This window comes from Engystomops pustulosus, chromosome 5 (genome assembly GCF_040894005.1).
Source record: "Engystomops pustulosus chromosome 5, aEngPut4.maternal, whole genome shotgun sequence".
NCBI classification, from domain to species: Eukaryota; Metazoa; Chordata; class Amphibia; order Anura; family Leptodactylidae; genus Engystomops; species Engystomops pustulosus.
Genome location: NC_092415.1, coordinates 198,406,618 through 198,421,284, shown reverse-complemented (window position 1 = coordinate 198,421,284; position 14,667 = coordinate 198,406,618). Strand labels below are relative to the sequence as shown.

Here is a 14,667-nt window from a genome sequence, read left to right as displayed (position 1 = left end):
CCCAGGCGGCCGCCCAAGCCGCCTGTATTGTAATCCACTACTTATGACGATAGATAAGAGTAATATGTAATGTAACATTACAGTGACTGACCTTGGCCGGTAACTCAATGGTGTCCTTCAGAACCTGCCGTACGTCGTGTAATCCTCCCACCATATTCCAGCCTTGATCCTTTGGCTTGTGTAAATTGGCGTTCTTCAGGGACATGGGGGTGAAACCTTTAAGAGCTTTTTGGAAATCTGTTGTTGTCAAAACTAAATCTAAAACATCCAAAAAAAAAAAAAGATGATGAGAACAATGTACCAAATATACCATGTTAATATTGTTATAGTTTCGAGTTACTTTCCAGACACTATTTCAGGGCATTATATAACAAATTTTTTTGCAGTTTTCCCCTCTCTATGCTCTATCTCTAATTCTCAGTTGTCTCAGAGCCGGTCTCTGGAGACTCGCTGCTATGATGTCTCCCTTACACTGCACACAGGAAGTAGCGGTGGAGAATCAGCTCCCAAACTCACATTATTAAAAAGTTAGTTTGAACTTCCAGTATGGAGAGATTATGGGGCTCATTTACTAAGGGTCCGTGGCCGCACTTTTGTTGGATTTTCCGTTGTTTTCAGGATTTGCGCCACTGTGACAGGTGGTTAATAGGAGATTCCGTCGCAAGCGATTGGATTTTGGCGCAGCTACGCTGCTTTCATGCGAAATAGGGGGGCGGGGCGGCGTAGGATCCGACTTTTTAACTTTTAAATTGTGTCGCAAGACAATGCACTTACATACACCAGGAAGAAAAAGGTGAACTCTGTCGGACCGGAGCGGGGAAGCGACACATGCAGAATATCGGCGGACGATCTTAGTGAATCGTGGCACAGGGCATTACCATCGGTGAACTCCTCCGGACACGTAAGTAAATGTGCCCCAATATCTGCTTCATCTGCCCCCCAATTACCTTGTTTAGTGTAGATCTTCCTTGTAGCCACACTGGATTCTATGGCTCGCTCCACGAGCATGACAAAGTCTTTGGCTACAAAACCTTCTGTCTCCTTTGCCAGGATATGAAGGTCCAAGTCTTTGAAGCGAGTGATATCACATGAAAGGCGGTTTTCGACGATGCAGCGTAAAAGTTCTGATCTTTCTTTCTGTAATAATAAAATGTGCACTTAGCTCCCCGTTATTTAATAGTGTTGCACGCTCTTAATTAATCTGGTCCTTTTTCAGGATGTGCACACAATTCTGACGGATTCTAAACATAAATGTTTCCGACTAAGCACTACTACGCCCCTTTAGGTGCACACTATTCTAAAGTGTCGGACAAACTTTTCATGCAAACTTAGAAAGAAAAAAAAAACTGGCGCAGACACAATAATATATCTGGGCCAATCTATAATAAATTACATTCTGCATAATATTAATACAGACTGTATACTGCAGCTACCGCCTCTTTTTTAAAGAGGACCTGTCACCCAAAATTTCGGCACTGGAAGCTCCGGTAACGCTATCAAACACTGCGGCAGGGTACAATGTAATTGTCAGACAGCTCGCAAAGCTGTCTGACATATTCATGAGGGGGCGGGGTTGGGGCAGTGACTGCCGCATGACGCGCGACAGTCACCGCCACCCTATGGAGCGAGCGGGGCGGTCCGGGGAAGAGGCAGCCCCTCATGAATACATCGGACCCCTTTGCAAGCGGTCAGATGATTACATTGTACCCTGCTGCAGTGTTATATAGCGGAGGTTTCCGGTAACGCTATCACTATAACTCGCCGTTTGTTCAAGCACTAGGAGCTGCTTAAAATCGGGTTAAAAGTGGAGTGGTGTGGGGGGACTGATTGGCCTGCGGCTCCCTATTATATATTTAATAGGGAGCCATTCAATAGCAAAAAGAGCCGGCTCTTCCTAGTGAGCGGAGCCTAATGATCCAGCTCACTAAGAAGACCTGGAATTACCATCACTAGTGGCCGCTCGTCTTCCAACGGAGAAGGGAGGGGTGAGGAGCGTTCACTCCTCCTCCCTTCTCCACCCAACCTTGTGCTTGCCCAGGATCTAGTCTAGGCGAGCACACGGCCGTGTGAATGTAGCCTTAGTCATGCCAGGGTGAGGACTAGGATAGAATTACTGAGGGAATGCCTTTAAATCGATGCAATGATGTATAGACAACTATACTATACCTGTGATGGTGGCGCTATGGGTTTAAGGCACTGGAAAAGGTGAACTCCTTCCGAAGAAATAAGGATGGGATTCAGGGAATGTTCAGATCGGCTTGTGGCGATGACCGCAATCTGCGTCTCCATGCGAATTATTTCCTTCATAAGATCTTTCAGTACTGTAATACACAAACCATCAATGAAATTGACAGCCAATACCACACATATCAAGTTAGCATCGACTGCCTGTGAAACCTGATGGCAGGAGATCGGAGTGTATAGAGTCATTGATACATAATTATACATGTATGTTCACAAATGGTGGATATGCTCCAACAGTCTATAGTATATTGCTGGAGCACTGAAATGAGACGTTATTAGTTTAGCTGTGTAAGATAACACTAATTGTCGTTCTGATTCACTGTCATCTGGTTACTACTGTAACTCCCTACTAACCGGTCTTCCACTTACTAATCTGTCTCCTCTACAATTTTGCCAGAACGGCCTATCAATCCAGATGCTACATGGATGCCTCCACCATGTGTCATTCCCTGCACTGTCTGCCAATTACCTCCTGTACTCACTTCAAATTAATCACCCTCATCCACACAGCTCTGCACAGTGCTGCACCTCCTTACCTCTCTGCCCTCATCTCAGTCTATCACCCAGCCTGTGCTCTTCCATTATCCAGTGATCTAAAACTATTTACAAACCTCCCATAAAAGTCTCCAGGACTTCTCCCAAGCTGCTCCTATTCTCTGGAATGCACTACCCCAGACTATTAGTAATACCCAACCCAACAAGGTTTCAAATGTGCCCTAATAAAACATCTTTTGAGGCAGGACTATCAAACTCCCTAACTGCATGTAACTTTCACTTTCTTGTCTCTAAACCTCTGCTGATTTTTCTTCCCATCTATGTAATCACTCACCACTTGATACCATTAAACAGGTTACAGATGTGGATTCTGTGAATATTGATAGCTGCTGGTGACGGATTCAGTAACCGTTATTAATGAATGAATGAATGAAATTATTGTAACCGCTGAAAAATGGCTGGACCCCTGTCCAACTCTTATAGCTCCTGTGCCCCCCCCCCCCACCTTGTTATTGCTCGTTATGTTATTTTATTCGTATTTGTTCCTTATTATATGTAAAGAACTACAGAATCTGATGGAGCTATAGAATTTATTATTAGAATCATTTGATCTGTATGACCTTCCCAACCTGCAGATGTATCTATGGTTGGATTTCAGCTCAGGATGGACAGTAGGACTTACCATGTGATACCTGCTTGCTGTGCATGGCCTCGGGGCTATGCTCTTGTTCTGGTGTCATTGGTACCCCAGCAATCTGGTCCAGGTCGTCCAATAACAGAACCGCAGGCTGCCTCCACGCCGACTCAGCAAATCCTTCCTCCAGAGTCTGGCATAAGCTTTCTAGAGTCTTTCCTGAAACGTCACCAAAGTTAGAAAGTTACCATGAGCTACATTCAACCAGTGACAGAAATTTTTCATTGGGGCTCATTTACTAAGGGTCCGAACGCCGCACTTTCGACAGATTTGGTATATATTTCCGTTTTGTGCTGAATTGCCCAGGGATTTTGGAGCACGAGATCGGATTTTAGAGAATCGGTGCCGGCTTGCAAGCGACAGAAATCGGGGGGCGTGGCCATCGGATAACCCGACGGATTCAGACAAAAAAAGTATTTGTGTCGCAAGATCAGCACTCACATGCACCGGGAAGAAGCAGGTGAACTCCGGCGGACCTCAGCACAGCAGCAGCACCTGCGGGAACTCGGACGCACGATGTTAGTGAATCGCGCTGGACCCGAATCCTCGTCGGACAACGCACCATGGGGATCACGACGGGACCGGATAAGTAAATCTGCCCAATTGTGTTTACAGGGCTTTTCATGGGGCTACAATATTAGGTTATATCAGTTTAGTGAATTCTTACTGTCCCCAGGTTCTACCCCACCAAACTAGCACCTACAAACATGTTGCTCATGTGATATTAAACATAAGAATTTCATCTTTCAGGTCCCTTCAGGCTTATGGTTCTGTGAGTTACAGAACTGGACAAATGGGCCGTTTAAAAATAGACGAGAACTGGATGTTTATCTGCAGAATCTTTAACTATGTATTCAGCCGCCTGTATCCTTGGTTCTGTAACTTACACAGCCATAAGCCTGGTGTGGTCTTAAAGATGAACTCCTTATCTTAAATATGACACAAAGCATGTTTCTAGGTGCTATAGAACAGAAAAAGAGGCTTCTGACATGACACTAATCAGGCAATCACTAAACTTGACTCATATCTTGTGAAAATGAAGTGAGAAGAGTCATATTTTCCTAACTTTGGTGACTTTCCTGCCTTGCCTTTGATATTTTATTTCATACCCTACCTGAGGGGACTAATAGTTTAGTGGGGTAACACCTGATAACATGTTCTCTTTAAATGCCCCCCACATGCATCAGCTGTTTACTAGTGCCAATCATTTGTTAGTGGCTGTTCCTGGTATCGCAGCTCTCTTCAATGTAATCTCATTTAAAGGGGTTGTGCCAAGTTGTATTGTTATCCACTATTCTCTGTATAACAATCTAACTAGAGCGGTTCCCGACCGCTAGGAACTTTAATATCCCGTTTTCAAAACTGAATCAAGTGGCAAGTTGAGAATACATCTTGCCACTCTATTAACTGTCTACCGTTTACTGTCTAGCGGGAAATTACATCGTTCCGCTATCTCTAGCACTCTTTCAGCTCATATCATACTTGTAGTTCTCTGTACCAGAGATAAAGGAAGATAAAGACATAGTTGGAAGCTGCAGATAAAAATCTTTACCAGTCTGTATCTCTAATTCTAGACACATGATAAAGAAGCCTGATGCAATCTGAAAGATGAGATTCTTCTCTTTAATATGACGCCAGCAGCATGTTTCTAGGTTCTATAGAACTGAAGATAGATTTCATATACATCAGTAAAAAGTCAGCCAAACCCACCTTGGTTTTGTGGGACCAGCTAAGTATCTATGTAATGCATCTGTCTACTCTCCTTAAACAGTAGATGTCAGTGGAAGGATGAATAATGCATATTGTATATCAATATACCTGATGCTTCACTCCTAAATGGTATAAATGGCCACTAGGGGATACTGATCACACTTCACAACTTATACCACAACTTATAGAACTTAACACAATTTATACCCCTTTCTCATTAAAAAAAATGATGCAAAGTACATAAGAAACATAAAGCATCATAAAATACCTTTTAATAATTTACAGTCGATTTCTTCCACATAAGCTTCCAGGCAGTCGAACGCCTCCCTACATAACGCCTTCGCTATAGTGGATTTCCCAGAACCCTGTAAATGACGGTCAGACAGTAATACAAAATTTTACTTTAATACAAGCCCAGAACAAATCATCAATCAAAACACCGATACCTTTGGTCCAGAAAGGAGGATGGCACCACTGCGGAGTCCAGATGCTGTAGAAACAAACTGCCTGGACAAGGGCCGGCCCATTAGACAGTGTACAATATGCTGGTAGCAGGTTGTCAGTAAGTCATCAACACCTCTGTAATGTAAAAGAAGATAATTGTAGATTCTAAGGGGTCCCACATAGTTGCAGGAATGTCTCAATTTAAGAAAAGCCGTGGAGAAAAAAAAATAATACATTCTTCCTACCTGAAGCCACCACTAGGTGGAGCTAAACTGTATACAGTATGTACTAGCTAAATAAATCTGCAAGTAAAGAGCTCCATCTAGTGCCAGCAGAAGGTAGGAACAATTATATAACTTATCTATTGCTTTGGTACACCCAAAAATAAATATGTATCATGTGTATAATACCCCAATCTGTTCATCTGCAGGTAGGAAAGGTTTTGATCAGGTTGCTGGAGGGTAGAAGGTTTTTCTGGTGGAGCAAATTCTAAATTGACCTGTATGGGATAAAAGAGACACATTATCCATGCAGAATATGGGAATAATTTCATATATTACAGTGTATTCCAGTAGATCTAATAAGAGATCAAGCTGAGCCATAAACAATTAATACAGAGATCGTTGTTGACTCCAGCAAGGTCGCACCTGAACCGCAGCTCCTGTGGCCTACAGGGCACCTTTACCAGGGTAAGTACAATATGGGTGACCCTATTATTTTACCCTGGTAAATGTTCTTATAAGTGGCCGCTGTATGACCCTTGTATGGCCGATGCAATTTGTCACACTCCCTGCAATTCAGCTTTGCTCTAATAAACTGATCTTACTTGATATTTACATGAATTTTAGTCTTCTGTATGAAGTCTTGGCACAACATGAATATCTCATCCTGGTTTTTCAGTTCTGACGAATGATCCAGGCTTATTGAGAATTCTGCAATTTCTGGGTCACAAAACATAAAAAAGTAAAAGAAAACCGGATTAGTATGGCCTAGTGGCTTTAGTAATGTATAGGAGGTTAACATATCAATCTTTATGAATGTATGTCTGTAAATGTTATACAGGTGGTCCCCGACTTAAGGACACCCGACTTACAGACGGATCTCTCTGTCCCCTGTGACCTCTGGTGAAGTCTCTGGATGTTACTATAGTCCCAGACTGCAATGATCAGCTGTAAGGTGTCTGTAATGAAGCTTTATGGATAATCCTTGTTCCCACTACAGCACAAAATTTTTAAAAACCAATGCCAAAATTTGGGTCTGGCGCTATACTTATAATATAAACCTGTTCTGACTTGCATACAAATTCGACTTGAGTACAAACCTAAAGAACCTATCCTGTACGTAACCCGGGAACTGCTTGTATATTCTCTTATCACTTACCATCACCAAGCGAGAGCAGTGCAGTATCTGTTATCCCTGATATCCAAGGTGAGGAGGATGAAGAGTGCCCCTGCAGCCAGGAGCTGAATGCTGATTTTACATCCTCTGCTGTAATGGCCGCATCCTTAAAGAAGAGACAAGATGTGGATTTAAAGGAAGTCTACAACCTCTATCAAGGATAGAAAACCAAGCACACTTACATGCTGTCTGCGCACCCTCTGGTGGGATCCGTTCTACTTTTAGCTTCTTATGGCTTTTTTTTTTTTTTTTTAAAGTCTTAAAAATGATGCAAATGAGCCTGAGGGGCTACAACTACAAACCCAGAGCCCCTCAGGCGCATTTGCATAATGTTTAAAACCAGGCATAAGAAACTAAAAAGAAGAGCAGATCCTGCCAGAGGGGGGCACACAGCAGCATGAAATTGCATTTGGTTTACAATCCTTCATCCTGGTGGTAGATGACCTTTAAAGGGGTTGTTCTTGTTCATGTTTCAAGTATGATTTCGGACCTGACTAAAAGGCCAAAGGGTTCTTGTACTAATGTGTACTGCATTCAGATGCATAGTATCCCATCAATAACACCTTATGCCCAGTTATTTAAAGGACATCTACCATCAGATTTACAGATGGTGGACGTGTCCTAATGAGAAGTTCCTGAGTCACCAGAGCGCCTCGTATTTTAATGTATTTACTCCTGTCTGGTCCGCTGCTCTATGCACTGTGGAGTGGCAGGACCGGGGGAGACTGCTAGCGGAAAAGGGGAAGTGAATAAATTAAAATACGTAACCCTCATTAGCATAATTTTCATAACTCTATATTACTGCAAACAAGGCAATATAATAAAAGATGTGATACTCAGGAACTTTTTATTAGGACACGTCTACCATCGGCAAAACTGATGGAAGATGTCCTTTAAGGCACCTTCCCTGCTGTGCCTGAGCAATAAGGTTCAAAAGTCTCCTAAAAAAATTGCGTAAACATATGTCCATTTTCCAGTGTTTTATTACTGCAGGTTTACTCAACTCTATACCTGTTCTTTCTGTCCTGACCTCTGCTATTATTATTATTATATTATTATGACATATTGGGGGCACATTTACTTACCCGTCCCGTTGACGCCGCCGATGCAGAATGTCCGACGAGGATTCGGAGCTGCCGCAATTCAGTAAGATCGTGCGTCCAATTTTCGGCATCTGTCGCTTCCCCGCTGAGATCCGCCGGAGTTCACCTTCTTCTTCCCGGTGTAGGCGAGTGCTGATCTTGCGACACAATTTGGTTCTTAAATTCCGCGGTTTGTCCGAATCAGTCGGGTTGTCCGACGTCCACGCCCCCCCGATTTGTGTCGCATGCAAGCCGGTGCCGATGCACCTCAATCCGATCGTGTGCGCCAAAAACCCGGGGCAATTCAGGGCAAAACGGTAAAAAGTCGGGAAACCCGACGAAAATGCGGTTTTCGGACCCTTAGTAAATGTGCCCTATTGCCTGATTTTGTCTTATACACAGCTACCACTCGATGAAAATCACTTGTAAAGGTAGTAACCTGGTGGTTCCCTGCAGATCCCAGTGCATGGCTTAAAAGGTTACATCTAGGAGACCAATTGGACATTATCCTCAGAATTCGCCCGAAACCGAATCAGTTCAGTACCACATTGGATCTACACCCTCCACATCACATAGGCCGCTCTGTCCAGCCTATACTTATCTTGTGCACTCTGCCGCTGCATTTCCTATGCGATACATCTGTCACTCACCAGGCACTGCCTCGGCTGCAGCATTATTGATGAAGGGATTTTAGGTTGGGGCTCCAACGACTGTATCCTGACAGCGGAGGAGATATTAATGTTCATGAGCTTTCTAAGCCTCTCCGGTATCTGTATGGACACAATATTTGGGAGAAACATATAAGCTTATAATATACAACAAAATAAAAATGTATATACTATAGAATCGTTCACCTGTATGGAGGTTGTGGTCTCATCACCAGCTCAGCCCCATTACTTTACACTGCAGCTCTTCTTGCTTGTATTAGTTATGAGTAAATTAGAAAATATGTCGTAAACTACACAGACAACCTATTGCTTTATAATGGGGATTGTGTAATACTTAGACTTCTATTCATTTTTATTGACAGCCTATCCCCAGGATTGTCCATAAATATCTGATGGGTTGGACAGGGATTAATGTCTGATTATTAGGGTTATCGACAGTGGATAACTGTAAATGATTGAAGAGTTTTTCCATTACAAACATGATAGAAGAGAATTGACAGACTATCTATGGGTCAGAGTGTTGGGACCACAATGAAAAGGAGACCAAAAGAGCTGCAATACGTCACTTTCCCGGCAGCCCCATAGAAGTGAATGGAGCATCAGTCATGCAAGCTTCATTAACCATTTATCCAACTTTTGTACCCCCAATCCCCCAGTGACATGATACTTATTCCCTATTTTGTGGCTAGCAGCTGAGTATATCTCATAAGATAAGGCGCACTAAGAACACAGTAGCACTCTGCAGATGCATCGTTTCAAACCCCTTAAATGCCATGGCTACTAGTGACCATGGCATCTAAGTGATTAAATAGCCAGGATTAGATGGCTTGTGCTCCTTATTACTTTATATTATTTACCATGAAGTTATCTATGGTAATAACTTGCTGATTGGTTAGAGTTTGACCACTGAGACCCCCCAAACGTGGTATTGTCTCCCCCGTATGAACAAAGCGCAGGTCACACACAAGCCTTGCTCCATTTATCTTCTTAAAGTACAGCACTTGGGCATCTTTCTCACTGCAGAGAATGAATGGTTTGGCAGGGAGCATGTCACTACAGTTATATAGGAGAGACAGGACCCCATGGCTGGACCCCCTACCAATGAGCAAGTTATAATCTAACAGGAGAGGTCCTAACTTGATATCATGGCCAAACCCCTTCATGCAACGCCCAATACTTAACACATCTACACAATGATTGACTGTTGATGACCTAATCACTGACCCAAACTTTTGCAATGTGTGTATTCCCATTCCGGGTGTCATACTCAATGACGTCTTTGATATCTTCAAAGCCATGCCACACGATCTTCACCACGGCTTGAGGCATCTCGGTGGCCGCCCCACCAGATTCCTTCTTCCCCTCTGATCGTTCTGCGCTTGACTTGCTATTCTTTTTCCGTCTCCTTGGAGAAGGGATCTCTACAATTGTGCCATAGGATACAACTATGTCTGGGAGTAAACCTGGGGGTTCAGGGTACCAGAGAAACACCTGCACGGTGTTATCATTACTATGGTCCAGGAACGCTCGGCTGGTGCCTATAATAGGAGGAACATGGCGGCATACTCGGAAAACCGCTTCTAGTCTAACGCTTTTCAGCAAAGTCCTCCTGAAGACGTCCTTATCGTGGACACCATGAGTCTGTGAGGGATTTTTTCCCAGAACCCAAGAAAAGAGGCTTCCTAATGAGTCCCATAGACTGGACCCCTCCGGAACAGGGATTTCGGAGGTTTCACTCTTGTCTTTGAGTGATGAGGTATCGCTGCTGCTTGTGGTTCCTTGAGTCGTCCTACTAGATCCAAAGTCAAACGCCGCAGTTTTTATAGGGGGGAAATGTGGTGGCACCTTCTCAGATGTTCTACTTTTTGGAGAAACAATTAATTCTGTCAGGGGTTCCAGTCGGCCATAACTTGTAGCCGGTGTTAGTGTTCCTAAACATAAAAAGAGAGTTTTTTTGTAAGTTGAGACATTGCAATATTTTTAGAACATTAGGGCCGATTTCATAGAAATATGATGGCCCGCAATAACTTTTTTGCATTGAAGCCTGACCAGGTGATCTACGAGTGTCCATCTACCGAACCCCCAATATCATTGGTGGGATCACCTCAGGGAATGCGCCTTGTTATAGGTAATCCAGACAAAGACTACATTTTGACCAAATTTACCCATGTGAACAAACCCCTTCATTGGAATGGGAATCCAATATGGTTGCACTGCATTACCAAAGCCAAATGGAGCCATTGGGGCTCATTTACTAAGGGTCCGAACGCTGCATCGGGTTTCCCGAATATTTCCGTTTTGCGCTGAATTGCCCCGGGCTTTTGGCACACGCGATCTGATTGTGGCGCATCGGCGCCAGCTTTCACGCGACAGAAAACGGGGGGCGTGGCTGTCGAACAACCAAGGATTCGTAAAAACCGGGGAATTTAAAAAACGATTTCTGTCACAAGACACGCACTTACATGCACCGACGCAGCAGCGATACCTGCTGGATATCAGACGCACGACCTTAGTGAATCCCGGCAGACCCGAATCCTCGTCGGACAATGCACCGTGGGATCGTGACTGGACCGGGTAAGTAAATGTGCCCCATTGATTTGTAAGAGATATCTGGGATGTGTAAGCCACAGTGAGTTCTTGATCTGAAGAAACAGGTCCTCAAGTGTCCCCTGGAAAAGGAGCAGTGGTCCTTATTGAAGCGGTGGTCATGCCACCCCATACTGCATTATGGGGACCTATTCTAATTGCTTAAGGTCCTATTGGCTGAAACCCCAGTAAACAGACATTTATCTTCTATCCCGTGGAGATGTGTACCGAGGACAAATAAACATACCTGGAAAAAAAACTACTTACCTATCTGAATGTAGATACATGTGTGCAGGTCCACCCACACGGGAAACACAGCCTTAGGATAAACTATTCGGATCTGGTCAAGAAGGTGCATTTCAAGGGCAGATGCATGCAGCTCCTGTAATGCAAGATCAATATTATCTTAAAAATATATGTATATATATATTGATTTCCTAATTGTGGTTGTGAGTCGTAGAAAGACTATTCATCTCCTGTAATACAGGGATAAATTTAGGTTCTGGCAAGAACTCAGTGGCCGCACTCCGGCTATAAAGTCATAGAGCTTCCAATGTGGGTATTTATTCTTCTTGATTGCTGAATTAAAAGGGTCGCTCCTTTTTTTTTATTATATGGAAGCCTGGGCGCTGCAGATCAAAATAACTTCAATTTTGCTTATAGGGGCTGTAAAAACAGTCTAAAGGGTTAAGCTCAGATGAGGTAGAGGAGATCCCCGTTCTAAACAACACTATACTACATTGGTCTGTATATAGAATACAGCTTCACTTTAATGCCCTTACTGTTTACAAAGGGACCTAAGTACGTATGCATTGAGCTCCCCCTTGTGGTTGATCGTATAAGAGTAAAATGAGCAATTACCAGTATTTCCCAGTCATCAGCAGATAGTGGTTCGACTGTGACTTCCTTACAAGATGGGACATTACTGCACGGTTTGAGAAAAACCTGAAGAAAAATAGAAAGAAGCTTAAAAATGTTCACTTTTTGATAAAAAAAATGTTAATGTTTTCCTACTAAATAACTTCCATTGTTATCCCCTATATATGGGTATTCCGGATGCCCTCATGGTCACTAAATATACTCTGCAATTTCTGGTGCTGGTATAGTATTGAGCAGTGGCAGCACATATGCTGAACCTACTGCGTCAATCATTTAGTGAGCATGGGACCACCGTTCCCGTGATGAGTTCTTGTGATCAGTTGGGATCTCACCAGTTGGATATGGGATAACAACCAAAAATATATTTTAAATACTGATCATATATTCTTATTATAGGATATTGATATCACATTGGCAGATGTCTGACAAAGAGCCCCCCATGAGCTGCTATTTATGTGGTCATGGTGCTCCAGTGAATGCCGCTCGACTTTTTAAAAGATTTTTGTGCCAAATGCCATAGTCACATCTCCAAACCTTTTTTTTTTAAAATTTTGTTCCAATATGAAAACATTAAAAAAAAGAAAAAAATTTGACTATAATAGAGGCTGTACTACATAGGTCATAGAATGGAAATTCCAGGTTTGCTTAATTTTACTGCATTTTTGACTCCTCAAAACTAGTATCAAAAAATCAATTCCACCCCTATTGCCACCTCCACGCCATTTTGTTGGAATGTACAGTAAATGTGCAGGGAAGCAGTAATTCCGGCTCTTCTTAGTGAGCTGGCTCATTAGGCTCCTCTCAATAAGAAGAGCCAGCTCTCCTGGCTCCTGAACGGCTCCCTATTAAATATATACTAGGGAGCCACAGGCCAGTCAATCACTCCACATCACTCCACTTTTAACCCAATTGTATTGGATTATAGGAAGCGTGGTGAGCCGGTTATGGGTAGGGTTAAGTGAGCCATTGGTTCACGTCATTCAGTAACAAGAGCCGGGTCTTAGAGTCGGCTTGTTCGCGACCGTCCCATCACTAAGGAGCAGGGCAGGGAATACTAGACCCGACAAAATTACTATTGTTTGCACCAGAGTGTTTTTTTTTATACTACATTATAAATATACATATATATTTAGGGTCACACAACATAACTGTTGGGTCCCTATTTTCACAAAAAAGCTTCATGCAAGGGACAGAACCAAACCCCACACAAAATTACGGCCCGAAAGAGGTATAATGTAATGGGGGGTGTGCTATAGCATGTGGGGGCTATCATACAGAGAGTGGCCCACAGGGAATGACATTATACGGTGTAGGGGCTACAAGAGGGACATTATACAATACGGGAGCCACACTAAATAATGCTATTTCTCTTTCTGGCATTATAATGGAGAGGGGGTATAAAACAGTGTGGGGGTATTAATGGAGTACAATATGAGGGCACACAAAATAGGCATTATACATTGTGTGGGCCACAAGGAAGAGTATTATACAATGTGGGGAGTCAGAAATAGGGCATTATACACTGTGTGGGGCAGACAGAATGGAATTGTACTTTTTGGAGGGTAACACATGGGAAATTTGTGTGGGGACTCCAAGGCATGCTAGATTTTTGGGGCTATTACACAGTGTTGGGGTCACAACTGGTCAATTATAGTGTGAGGGGAACATGGGTGCCATTTTACAATGTGGAGGCCACAAGGGGCACTTATTACATTTAGGAACCACACGGGGCGCTTATTATATTTAGAGACCACACGGGGCGCTTGTTACATTTAGAGACCACACGGGGTGCTTGTTACATTTAGAGACCACACGGGGCGCTTATTACATTTAGAGACGACACGGGGCGCTTATTACATTTAGGGACCACACGGGGCGCTTGTTACATTTAGAGACCACACGGGGCGCTTGTTACATTTAGAGACCACACGGGGTGCTTGTTACATTTAGAGACCACACGGGGTGCTTGTTACATTTAGAGACCACACGGGGCGCTTATTACATTTAGAGACCACACAGGGCACTTATTACATTTAGAGACGACACGGGGCGCTTATTACATTTAGGGACCACACGGGGCGCTTATTACATTTAGAGACCACACGGGGTGCTTATTACATTTAGGGACCACACGGGGTGCTTATTACATTTAGGGACCACACGGGGTGCTTATTACATTTAGGGACCACACAGGGCACTTATTACATTTAGAGACGACACGGGGCGCTTATTACATTTAGGGACCACACGGGGCGCTTATTACATTTAGAGACCACACGGGGCGCTTATTACATTTAGGGACCACATGGGGCGCTTTACAGGGGCAACTTTCCCCCCTCTTTCCATCTCTATGAGTTGAGGTGTATACACACACACATATAGTAAAGGGAATATTACATTAAATAAAGCCTGCGTATATCTTTATTAACAATGACACAGTCACTGACACCACAGACAGTGAGTGTAT

At 43.3% G+C, this 14,667-nt stretch overlaps 1 protein-coding gene across 2 annotated transcripts in view; it reads right to left on the bottom strand.

The window, feature by feature from the left end:
• The window catches only part of PEX1 (peroxisomal biogenesis factor 1), a 32,413-nt gene that overhangs the window by 11,106 nt on the left and 6,640 nt on the right, over window positions 1-14,667 (bottom strand). For both annotated transcript variants that reach the window (XM_072154308.1, XM_072154311.1), the window contains exons 3-15: window positions 12,183-12,266; window positions 11,589-11,703; window positions 9,960-10,666; window positions 8,718-8,837; window positions 6,968-7,091; window positions 6,425-6,528; window positions 5,998-6,086; window positions 5,590-5,722; window positions 5,412-5,508; window positions 3,422-3,592; window positions 2,167-2,321; window positions 948-1,137; window positions 92-258 (exon numbers count right to left, since the gene is read on the bottom strand). In XM_072154308.1, the coding sequence (XP_072010409.1) occupies window positions 92-258; window positions 948-1,137; window positions 2,167-2,321; window positions 3,422-3,592; window positions 5,412-5,508; window positions 5,590-5,722; window positions 5,998-6,086; window positions 6,425-6,528; window positions 6,968-7,091; window positions 8,718-8,837; window positions 9,960-10,666; window positions 11,589-11,703; window positions 12,183-12,266 (2,256 nt within the window). The remainder of the gene's footprint in view (window positions 1-91; window positions 259-947; window positions 1,138-2,166; window positions 2,322-3,421; window positions 3,593-5,411; window positions 5,509-5,589; window positions 5,723-5,997; window positions 6,087-6,424; window positions 6,529-6,967; window positions 7,092-8,717; window positions 8,838-9,959; window positions 10,667-11,588; window positions 11,704-12,182; window positions 12,267-14,667) is intronic.